The following is a 12,463-nucleotide window of genomic DNA, read 5'->3' on the forward strand; positions in this document are numbered from 1 at the left end:
TCATATGTATGCTATTATTCAGAGAACCAGTGAATATGAACAGCTCAGGGTAATCTTTCTCCATTCTTGGAAAAAACAACTTAGAGCAAAGGACAAAGGGTTACTGTGTTGTTCCTTCCACGTAAAAGGAAATAATAATTTTGATGGATTTGGTGGGACATTTAAGAGCCAAGTCAAACTGTGTGCGTAATTGTTTTGTAAAGGTGCTAGGACTTAATTTTCAGATCTGGAATGAGAACAGGTGGTGGCTGATGGCAGGAGTCACAATGGTTTCCATGACGACGGGATTGGGTTTTAGTCATCTTCCCATCCTCCACAAAACCTACTGCAGCTTTTCTCATAAGGTGCTTATTAAATACTTGTTAAATGAATGATGAGCCACTGAATGGTGTGTGTGCTTTGCAATTAAAGCTGCCGTTCTTTTGCTAGCGTAAAAGCTTTTAAAGCAACAATAATTACTGTATTTACTCATGATATTTTGCATAATTTGCATAATAACTTAACTGAAAACAATAAACTATATACTCTCATTCCTGCTTCATATCGTATTCTCTATTAGGGAGGGGTAGCCCAGATGTTTGATTAGAATGGCCTTAAGAGCGGGGAGTGGGCTCCAAGGAGGTGCGTCCCGTGCTGCATTCCTGCTCCCCCATCAGCTAAAACGCCCCTTCGGTCCCCACTATCGAAACCCTCCCCCGCCTGGGCACTGCGCAGGCGCCAATCTGCTCCCTCCGGCCCCCGCCTGGAACCCCACTTCCCGCGCTAAGGCTGGAGCTCGCGGTCCAGCACCCAAGCACAAAAGGCCGGGCTAGCTGGCGTCCCGCGTAGTCCTTAGCAACCATTGATCGGAGTCTCGTTCTCACACGACCCTGAACTGAGACAGTAAGCGGAGCAGCCATTGGCTGGCCTGGGAAGACAGGCCAATCGGAGAAGAGATTATAGGGAGGCGGCTGAGCGAGGTCGGGGTAGGGGTTGAAAGCTAGGGTTAGAGGCAACCCGTGAGGCTAGAACCCCGAGCGAGGTCGGTTGGAGCAAATATGTCTTTCCGGAGGCACATTGGGAATCCTGAGGTGAGGGCCAGGTCCGGACCTCAGAGCCGGACGGGGCGGGCGCACCGGAAAGGGCGCCACGTGGACAGGGACGACCAGACAGCTACTTCCGCCGCCCGGAAGGCGGGAAGCGGCCGGCGTGAGGAGGGGTCGGAGCTCAGGGCCGGGGGCGGGGGAAGGCCTGGGGATCCAGGCCACGTTTAGCGTCTGGTGGTGACAGTCCCCAAGTATGGACTGGACGTCCAAATATGGTTTGTCGCCGCGAGGCGCGAAGTACATAAAGTCACAGCCCCTACCTTCAAAGGGCTTACAGTCTAGGAGTGACAGTTGCAAAACTAGTGAAATACAAAGGAAGCTCTGAGCACTAGAGAAACCAGAGGAAAGGGAGCCATCATTTAATGGTGTTGGTACAGGAAGAGCAGAAACAAGCAGACCAACCCATTGGAAAAGGGGACAAAACAGGGAATTACTTTTACCCCCCACCCCCTTCCCTAGGACTTCTAACTTCTTCATCTATCTCACCCTAAGTGCTTTGCTGCATTCGTGTCCATCTAAGGTCAACAAATATTAGATGCCTACCATGCAGTAGGTGCTAGACTTAGAGAACAAGACGAGGCCTCCGCCCTTTAGGAAGTCAGTCTCAAGGAGACCTGTAAACAAGATTTTAATACACAAAGACCAAGGGAGGAAATGAGAGAAGGGTCCTGGGCATTTCAAGGCCATTCATTAGGCCGGTGAAAAAGCATCCCTGGTAGAAAAGCATGAGCAAACAGTTGAGTGTTGAGCTCTTATCAGTCCCTTGCAGGAGTCTATAGAGACTAAAGTTGGGAGGGGTCTTCTATATCTTGCTAAAGTTCTTAGCCTTTATCCCAAGGCGAGTTGCAATTCTTTCATCTCGGTGAATCCTTGGTACAGTGTTGAGAAAGGCTGAGTTCAGGCTGTGCAGAACACCATGATCAATTAGTAAATCTAACTTAATCAATCTAAATACTGTATAATCTCACATGTGAAATCTAAAAAAATCCAACTCAAAAGCTGGGGTTGGGAGGTGGGGTGGGGAGATGTTGGTCAAAGGATACAAAGTTTCAGTTAGGAGGACTAAATTTTTGAGATGTATTGCACAACAGAATGTCTACACTTAATATATTGTATATATTTCAAACAGCCACGAGTGAATTTCAATGTCTCACCACAAAAAAATTAAGTGACCTTTTGGATAGGTTAATTAGGTTGATTTAATCATTCCACTGTGTGTGTGTGTGTTGCCCATGCATCAAATTGTGCCCTGTAAATACATACAATTATGGTTTGTCAAAAAAAAAAAATGTTAGTAAGAAGTATCTCTGGGGAGTAAGGGGGTAGATTACCAGACTACTAGAGAGTAGAAGTTTGCCACATAATTAATTCTCTTACCTGCTGGTCAGAATTTGAAAAGTTTTAGTAAGGAGTGACATGGGTATTTACATGGTCAGATGACTGTAACCGCATGAAGGAGAATGGACTTGTAGAGGCCAGGACTAGAGATAGGGAGATTGGTGAGGTAGGTTATTTGATACAGATCTAAACTGAGGCCACTGAAACTGGAGACAGAATTGGGGAGCAATATTTAAGGGGCATACTATGGTTTGTATCTGGAATGCCCCCAAAGTCTTATGTATTGAAGTCTTTGTCCCCAGTGAAGCCATGTTCAGAGGTCAGGTGTTTTGGGAATTGATTGAATTATGAAGGCTCTGATTTATTGGTGGATTAATCCATTGATAACTGAGTGGACTACTGGAAGGTGGTAGAAACTGTAGACAGGTGGGGCTTGGTTGGGAGCTTGTCCATGGAGACTGTATCTTGTCCCAAGCCCCTCCTCCCTGCTTTTGGCTGCAAGGAGCTTAGCAACTTTCCTCCACCACATCCTTCCACCATGTTTCAGCCTTGGAGCCATCTGACTAAGGACTGAAACCTCTGCAACAGTGAGCCCAAAGAAAACTGTTGACTATAGCAATGAAAAGCCTACTAACGGGGTGAAATCATGGAGACTCCTTGATTAGCTTTGGGAGAGTGATGGATGACCATCTAAATGAGGAACTCCCGTTTTCTCCATCCTTTGTCTTAAATTCATTATTCTGATATTGCACATATATTGCTGGTTCTTTAATTTTTATTCTTCACTTTTATTTCCTATTCTCCTTATATTTGTCTTTTTTGCTTTTTTTCAAGAGGTTGACTTTATCTACTAATCCTTTTATTGTTTTTAATTTCTGCCAATATGTTTTTAATTTTTAGGGATTCTGTTTTAGAAAATTTTGGTTGTTTTCAGTTTGGGGCTTTTAAAATAACTATACCAACATTGGGTGTAGTTCTTTTTCTGGGATAGACACCCAGGAGTACGATTGCTAGGTTGTAAGGTAAGCATATATTTAGTTTTATTAGAAATTGCCAAACTATTTTCCAGAGAGACTATATACTGTTTCTACCAACAGTGTATGAGATATCCACGTTTTGTAAAATCTTGGTTTTATAACGTTTGATGTTGTCAGTGTTGCTGGTGGTGGTGACTGTGTAAATATTATTTCAGAAATAATCATTGAGATTACTTGTCCTTTCTTATGTTTGTTTTTCCTAGAGTTTTTGCCTTTACTTTATTCTGTTTTTTATGACTGATATAAGAAATTTTTTTACATCACTATTTACAATGTTTCCATTTGCCCAGAGAAAGTTGGTGTGTATGTGTGTGTGTGTGTGTGTGTGTGTGTGTGTAGAAAGAGTTTTATATTGTAATTTTGTTTTACATAAATGTTATAATATTATACATATGGTTATTTGACTTGGTTTTTTTTTCACTTAATATATCTTGGATATCTTTCCATGTTAGAAAACTATAGCTCAACTTAATTATTTTCTTTTAACTCTTACCTAAGTACTTGATATGGTCATATCATAGTATTAATCATTTGTTTGTTTGTTTGTTTTTGGTTATATTAAACCTAATTTGTGCAAATGGATTGATATTTAATTCTTCATAGTCTCCAGTTATAGCTAATTTTAGTTCTTATTATTTTTACCTTTCATTCTTCTCCGTTCACCATAGACATCTGCTCCCATACATTTAATGTGTATCTTTCCAATTTACAGGCTTTATTTTTCTTATATGGCATACATTATTTTCTGTGCTTAAACATAGTAAAAGTATTATGCTATTTATCTTTACAACTTTTATCATGCAAATTATGCTTGAGTTCCATCCATATAGATGGATATGTCTACTTTAAAACTTTTAACTGCCGTACAGTAATGTAGCATTTTATTTATTCATTCCTCCATGGTGGTCTTTTAGGTTGTTTCTGACTTTTTGCTGTTATAAACACTGATGCAATGAACATTTTAAAAATATTTATATGTACATTTTAACACGTCATACTTAAATGTTGAGTACAACTTCTCTTTCATCTGGTCATACAATGTAGAGTTACATAGGTCATTTAATCATATATGCACATAGGGTAAAATGTCCGATTCATTCTGCTATAATTTCTAACCCCATACCCNTTTTTTTTTTTTTTTTTTTTTTTTTAAGAGAGAGAGAGAGGAGAGAGAGAGAGAATTTTAATATTTGGGTTTTTTTTAGTTTTCGGTGGACACAACATCTTTGTTTGTATGTGGTGCTGAGGATCAAACCCGGGCCGCATGCATGCCTGGTGAGCGCGCTACCGCTTGAGCCACATCCCCAGCCCCTGTAGTTTTAAAAATCCTGTAGCAAGGCTGTTTTTGAAAGAAAAGGGGGTTAATATTTTTCTCTTTTTACTATTTAAATTTTATTTTTTTTGGGGGGGTGGGTACCAGGGCACTTGACCCCACAGGAGCACTTGGCCACTGAGCCACATCCCCAGCCATATTTTGTATTTTAGAGACAAGGTCTCACTGAGTTGCTTAGAGCCTCGCTAAAATTGCTGAGGCTGGCTTTGAATTCGTGATCCTCCTATCTCAGCACCCAGATTACAGTTTAATTTTTTATAGTAGTAGCTTTATAGAGATGTTAATTCACATAATTTAAATTTACTCCTTTTAATGATCTATAGAGATGTGCAGTCATCACTAGAGTTAATTTTAGAACATTGTTATCACCCCAAAAGAAATACTGTAACCTCTAGCTGGCGTCAATCCTCCCATCACTCCTTCCCACCCAGTTGTGGAAATCACTAATCTATTTTCTAGTCTAGATATTTCATATAAAAGAAATCTGAAAAATGGTCCTTTGTAACTGCCTTCTTCCACTTAGCATGATATTTAAGATTTGTTCTTGTTATTTCATTCATCAGTACTTCATTCCATTTATTGCTGAGTAATATTGTATCACATAGATATACCTCATTTTGTTTATCTGTTCTTCTATTGATGGACATTTGGATTGTTTCCATTTTGGGGCTATGAATAATGCTACAGTGAATATTCATATATACATTTTTGTCTGGATATGCTGTTTTCATTTCTCTAATGATACATTATATGAATACACACACACACACACACACACACACATATATGCATTTCCCCTTTTGGGTGCTGAGATCCAGGAATAGGTCAACAAAGGATAGTATTAGATAGTATTGGTTAGGGTGTTTTTTGTTTTGTTTTGCTTTAGTTATAGTTGGACACAGTACCTTTATGTTATTTATTTATTTTTATGTGGTGCTGAGGATCGAACCCAGGGCCTCGCATGTGCTAGGCTAACGCTCTACCGCTGAGCCACAACCCCAGCCCTGGTTGGTTTGTTTTTGCAGTACTGGGATTGAGCCCAGAGGATCTCTACACTGGGCCACACCCCCAACACTTTTATTTTCTTTTGAGTAGGGTCTCACTGAGTTGCCCAGGTTGACCTTGAACTTGCTGTTCACCAGCCTGAGCCTCCCAAGTTACTAGGATTTCAGGTGTGGGCCACTGTACCTTGCTCCAACTAATAATTCTTTTAAAAATGTTTTTCCCCTGTATAGTCTCTGTTTCCTCCAAATATCTGTTTTTCTTTTTGTTTTTGTATCAATCAGCTTAGACTGCCATAACAAAATACCATAGACTGGGTGGCTTAAGCAGCAGAAATTTATTTTTCATAGTTCTGGAGTCTAAAAGATCAAGATCAAGGTGCCCACTGAGTCCAGTTTCTGGTGAGGACTCTCTTCCTGGCTTGTAAATGTGCTCACAGTGAAGGTGAGGGGAGAGGGAGTTCATTGTTGTCTCTTCTTATAAGGACCCTAGTCCTATTAATTCTGTTGGATAAGAGATAATGATCTCAGGCTTCTTTTAGTTCTCAGTTATTAATTTGTGTTTTTGAGTAGGAGATTTATTTTTTATTTAATTGGTGCATTATTCTTATACATAATAGTGAAATTTGTGAGCTGGGGATGTGGCTCAAGCGGTAGCGCGCTCGCCTGGCATGCGTGCCGCCTGGGTTCGATCCTCAGCACCACATACAAAGATGTTGTGTCCGCCGAAAACTAAAAAAAATAAATAAATATTAAAATTCTCAAAAAAAAAAAAAAAGAGGGAAAAAAAGAAATTTGTTCTGTTCTCTTTATATATGGACAGAACATAATTTAATCAATCTTATTTCCTAATATCTTGCTATTCCCTCTGCTCCTCGCTCCCCCGATCTGTTTGCTCTTTGAGTAAAAGATTTTAAAAGGTGGTTGAGATCTTTGTATATTGGGGAGAGGCTTGCAAATGTTAAGCTTTATTATAGAACAATATCACTAAGCTGTGATTTAGGAACTCCCCCTTTCAACTCTGCACTCTCAGCCTTTCCTCTGTGCCTGGTCAAATTCTCCAGAAAATTCCTCTGGTCTCCTGAGAGTAAAAGCCTAGATGGATGCCTGGTGGGATTATACCTAGAGATTAAATCTCAACACTAATGTGCACCATTCACTTATTCCTCTCATTTTCAATAAAGATATCTCTGCCTTCTACTGTGTGGAAACCTCCCACTCCAGAAATCCTTTCCAGGAAATAAATCAATAGACGTCTGCTAGGATGGGCACGGGGCAGTCACTCAGTAGCACAGAGGAGAGAGGGATTTGGAGATCCAGCTGCTTCTCAAATAGGCTCCCACCAGTCCTTTCAGCCACTTCTTTTACTCCCCACTTCTGGAGGTGCCTGAGTCTGTCAACTCCTCAGCCTTTTAAGACTTGTTCTTGGCTTCTTTCCCTGTTCCTTCTTAGTCTTCTGTTATCTTGAGTACATCAAGCATTTTCACTTGTTGATCTGCTTTCTAGAGTTCAAGAATCTAGTGTTCTACTGCTGTCACTTCTCCCACTCTGTTTGATTTTGGGTGGGTGGGTATAATACTGAAAGGTAATAATACCCTTTCAGTGAAGGTTTTGGGTGGGAGTGAAATAAAATGCTTTAATTTAGTCTGCTCTCTTTGCCCAGTATAGGTCATCTGTAATTATTGTATTTACTAGTTTGCTTTCTGGCATACTTACAAGAACATAGGATAGGGACCTCATCTGCTGCATTGTCTCATTACCTGCACACAATAGTATTTCATAAATATTTGTCAAATAAGTGAATATGTATGATTGAGATAGATCTATCTATCTATCTATCTATCTATCTATCTCTGAAACTAAGAGAAGTCAAGGCTGAAAGTTCACAAATCAGAAATTAGATGCCTATAAATGGAAATAAGCCTAAGTGTTTGGCTCACAGAGAACCTATTGATTGAGAAGGTGGAATCCTGGGGAGCACAGTAATTAAGTGGCTGACAGAGAAATGATCTGTGTGTCATTAGAGAATCAGAGAATACCGCCAAAGCCAAGGGAGTGGAAACTGAAGAAAGTGGGGATATATGTCAGTGTCATGTGGTATACAAAAATAAGTTACACTCTGAAGAGTATCCATTATATTCATCAAATAGGGGATCAGATGTTGGGTAGCTGTGGTAGAATCCTCAGTGAGCAGCACTATAATGGACTGAAGAGAAGGGCAGATATGCAATGTACATCATTATTCCTAAGAAGCTTAGCTAGAGAATAATCAGGGTGGAGTGATGTTCTAATTATATATTGATTTCTTTTGAACCATTTCCCTATTTTAAAAAAGAAACCATCATTTTACTATTATCCCTCATGGTTCTGAAAATTCACTGGGCTCAGCTAGGTGGTTCTCACTTGGAATCTCTCATGTGGTTTTGCAGACAGATGGGAACTGGAGCTAACTTACTTTGAAAACATCTTCATTCACAAGTGTAGTGTTATTGTTGTCTATTGGCCACGCAATGGGCTTTTCTGTGTGGTGTGGCCTTTCCTATCACATGATCACTGAATTCCAAGAGCAAGTTTCCTGAGAGAACCAGGTAGAAGTGGTACTTCTTTTATGATCTAGCCTCAGAAGTCACATGATATCACTTCCATCACAGTCCCAGACCCACCCAAATTCTGCAGAGGAAACACAGATTTCACTACTCAATAGGAGGAAGGTAACATCACACTAGGATGGGAAATTTTCTTGTGGCCATCTTGAAAAATGCACTTGGAGTGCTTTTTCCATCCTTCTTCCCCATCTTTTTATCCACAGAAGTTCAACCCTGAAACACAGCTTCAGTGCCCACTCTTCTGTGAACTCTCTTCTCACTCTACAATGTATGAGCCATCTCCTTTCAGATTTCCAGAGCCCCTGATGACTGTGTACCTACATAGGCACCAGCATGCACACTGATGTTGTTCATGTCTTCATTTGCAGGTACTTACTGCTCTTTCACTAGTACAAGGCTTTGTAGCAAGTACAGAGATGTACAAGATTGAGCCCCTGTTGGAAATGCAGGGAGTGAGATGTGTGAATGGCACAAAGAGAAGTAAAATCTAGGCAGGGAAGATATTTCCCTCTGACTGGGGCCTTTTAAAGGAGAATTCCTAGGAGACATGTTTGTGCTTGGTTTCAAGAGTCAGAAGAAGTGGAGAAGCTGGGTAAGGAAGGTACACAGGGAAGATATTACATATCATTTGACCCTCCCTAGAGATGTAGCCCTTACAGGGTCTTTGACATTTTCGGTTGTTCTTAAAGAACCTGCAATAATACCACAAACATCAACTTAACTTCCTGATTCTTCTTAATGAACTTCATTATGACTACCTATCTTAAATTTTTATTTTATTTTAAATATATCCAAAGCTTCCTCTTCTACCTGAACCTCTGCTCATTAACCTATAAACATTCTCAAATTAATTTCTCTCTCTTTCTGTCTTAAAGAAAACAACAACAAAGATTATCCCTTAGCTCTTGGACTGGGGAAAAAAACAAAAAGACCATCTGTCTACTTACCATCCTTTTCTTTCCTTCCTCCCCTCTCATACAGGGGACCTGCTGTTTTTGCATCTGCCCTTGTCAATTTACCATAACTGCTTTCACCAAGGCCATCTACAATGTCCTGTTTTGCTAAATCCAAATTCACCTTTCTGTTGTTCTTTACTTGACCCTCATTCTTGTTCACCTGTTCATGCTTGACCTCTTGTTCTCTGACATGACAGCTTTGTTCCCTGTTGACCCCTCCCTTCTTTCTGCAGCTCTTCTTAAGTTTTCATGACCCACTTTCTTATGGCCTCTTCTGAGTCTCAGAAGTTGCCTCTTATCCACCTAACCTTCAATGTTGGGGTTTTTCTTCTCAGTTTATACTTTTTCTAGAGTGGGTTTTGGCCATTATCATGATTTCTTCAGTTGCCTATAGCTGATAACTCCCATATCTTTTTTTTCATAGACTACATCTATCTCCTGATTTCCAAATCCATATAGCCAACTAGACACTTCCATTTTAGATAACCTACAGATATCTTATACTGATCATGCCCTAAACTGCACATACCATGTTTTTCCATATATGCTTCCTCTTCAACTCCCTTGTTGGGGGCATGGTACCACTGTCCTTTTGTTACAACAGGCCATTGACCATTGTTTTGATTCAACATTTTAAATGTTTCTTGAAATGGTTTCTGTTCATCTCTACTGCCACTTTCTCAGGACCAGAGTTCCTTTTAGCACAATACCCTCCCACCTGATTTTCTTGACTGCTCCCTTCTTGACTACAAGCAAATTTTCCAAATTGCCGCCAGAGTGAGCTTGTTAAAAAAAAAATGGAAATATAATCTCATCACTGCTCCCTAAACTTTCAGTGATTCCCCATCATCTTCTCTTGGGTTTCTTAACTTTGGCATTATTGACATTTAGGCTATTTCTTTGTTATGAGGGCTGTTCTGTCCATTATTGAATATTCAGCAGTATCCTTGACCTTTACCCACAAGATAATAACAGCAACCCCCAACACCCAGTTGTGACAACCCAAAGTGTCTCTAGACAAATGTTCCTGGGCAAAAGTGCACCTGTTTAAGACCCACTGATCCACAGGATAAAAATCCAAATTTGTTAGCCTGTATACAAGGCCCTTTGTGATCTGCTCCTGCCTGCCTCTCCAGCGTCATTCATCCTCACACTACCCCCAGTGTTCCAGGTCTACCAGTTGCCATTAGCTTTCTTAAAGCTGTCCATACCTTCTCTATCTCTTTACTTGCCCAGGCTTTTCTCTCTGCCAGGCCCTGTCTCCCACCCACTGCTCTGTGTACTTGAAAAACCTTGGGTCCTCAGAATTTAGCACAGAAGGCACCCTTTCAGGAAATGGTTCTTGACACTTAATCTGGATTAGGTACCATTTTTGTGCTCCCATCACACCCCTGCTTCCCTCTCCTTGTTCACCCCACTGTCTGACATAAGTGTATCCAGAAGTCAGTGACAGCTGAATGTGTCCTCAGCATAGGGGTCTGCTCCTAGTGGGCATTCAGTAAGTGAATGGCTGGTGCTCAATAAGTCTTTGTTGAAGGAATGAATAGTCTTCCTTGAAACAGCTGCTTTTCACAGCTCTTTCACTTTCCACCATTCCAGCCTGTTTATGTCATCGAAATAAAGCCAGTTGGTCAGTAGGTCAAGAAGCAGTCTCCCCAAAAGCAAGAATTTTAAAGAAGAAAGTATGGCCGTACCGTAAACACGCACTGTGCTGGCAGTGGAGCACAAATAGCTTTACGTTTTGTGGTTGGTACTAGAAAATCAGCAATAAAAAAAAAGTTGGACTGAAATGGGAACATGGAAAAGAAACACTACATTTTTCTCCTGCAGCATATGGATTTCTCATTAGTCCATGTAAGGGAAAACTGGGGGCGGGAAGGGCTCAGTGGCTGCAGCTGTCCACACTCTCCCCTCATCATTCTGCCGCCACCACACCTGGTCCCCAGAGATACCCTCACTTCTTAGCTATTTTGGCTTAGGTATGGACAAATCCCCCTGGTTCGGCAGAGACTGGCCTGGAATTTTTCAAAAGAAGCTTTGCTAGGAAACTGGTGGGAAAAACAAAACAAAAGTAAAAACAGGAAATAAAGTATAGAAATGATAAAAATATAGCGTACCCAAAAAAAAAAAAAAGTCTCTTAACTTCAGATAACTGAAATCTAGGATTTGCTTTCTTTGACTCTGTACTGTTTGTTTCATTTTGCCATGAAATTGTCTCTCTTTGGGGAACTTGTCATAAATCTTCCTTTTCAGTCTTATGTTTATTTTCCTTCTATTACTTAAGAATCATCTCCATTTTCATTTAGGGAAAATGGAAAGGAATTGGAATTGACGTTATAGTCACTTTATCCTATAGACAGCAGATCATAATGAGAAGTGATCAGTAACCTTTTTCTAAGGATGAAACAGATCAATGCTTGCAAAAAGAATCTGAGGACCAGTGCTAACTGTTCATAATAAAGATTTTACTTGCCAGGTGTGAAACAAAAAATGAAGACCATGTCATATGAGTTTTTTAATATTACTTAAGAACTGAACTTTAAAAAAAATTTTTGTAGTTATAGATGGACAGAATACCTTTATTTTATTTATTTTTTGTGATGCTAAGGATCGAACCCAGTGTCTCACACATGCTAGGCAAGTGCTCTACCACTGAGCTACAGCCCCAGCCCAGAACTTAACTTTTACTCTAGGATTTTTTTTTCTTTTCAACCTTTTAGGCATTAAAATAGCAGATGGCAGGTCTGGATGTAGCTCTGTGGTACAGTCCTTGCCTAGCATGTGCAAGGCCCTGGGTTCGATCCCCAGCACTAGGGAAAAAAAATAGCAGATGGCTTATGTTTTTATGTATCAGCTAAAAATTAAATTAAAAATTTAAAAATAAACAATTCTAAAAAAATAAAATAAAATAACAGATGGTAGTTGTAAGGTTTTGCTTTGGTTTTGTTTTTTGTGTTCTTACTTGGCAAAATTAAAAATTGATAACTCTCTGTAGGTACCCCCCACAAGTTTTTAAAAATTCTTTTGGTCTCTGAAATCCACAACTTTGACCAACAGATATTTTGTTCAGACATAGAAGTATCCTACCTTTTTTTTTTTTTTTTTTT

The 12,463-nt window shown here is 40.0% G+C and overlaps 1 protein-coding gene across 2 annotated transcripts in view; it reads left to right on the forward strand.

The window, feature by feature from the left end:
- Positions 1–919: 919 nt before the first annotated feature.
- Cep41 (centrosomal protein 41) overlaps positions 920–12,463 on the forward strand; it is a 42,424-nt gene continuing 30,880 nt past the window's right edge. Inside the window, exon 1 of one of the 2 annotated variants that reach the window (XM_015493827.2) lies at positions 920–1,070. In XM_015493827.2, coding sequence (XP_015349313.1) covers positions 1,038–1,070 — 33 coding nt within the window. In that variant the 5' untranslated portion in view covers positions 920–1,037. The remainder of the gene's footprint in view (positions 1,071–12,463) is intronic. The other variant, XM_048786930.1, reaches the window with a different exon arrangement.

Source organism: Marmota marmota, unplaced genomic scaffold (assembly GCF_001458135.2).
Source record: "Marmota marmota marmota unplaced genomic scaffold, marMar, whole genome shotgun sequence".
Taxonomy (NCBI): Eukaryota; Metazoa; Chordata; class Mammalia; order Rodentia; family Sciuridae; genus Marmota; species Marmota marmota.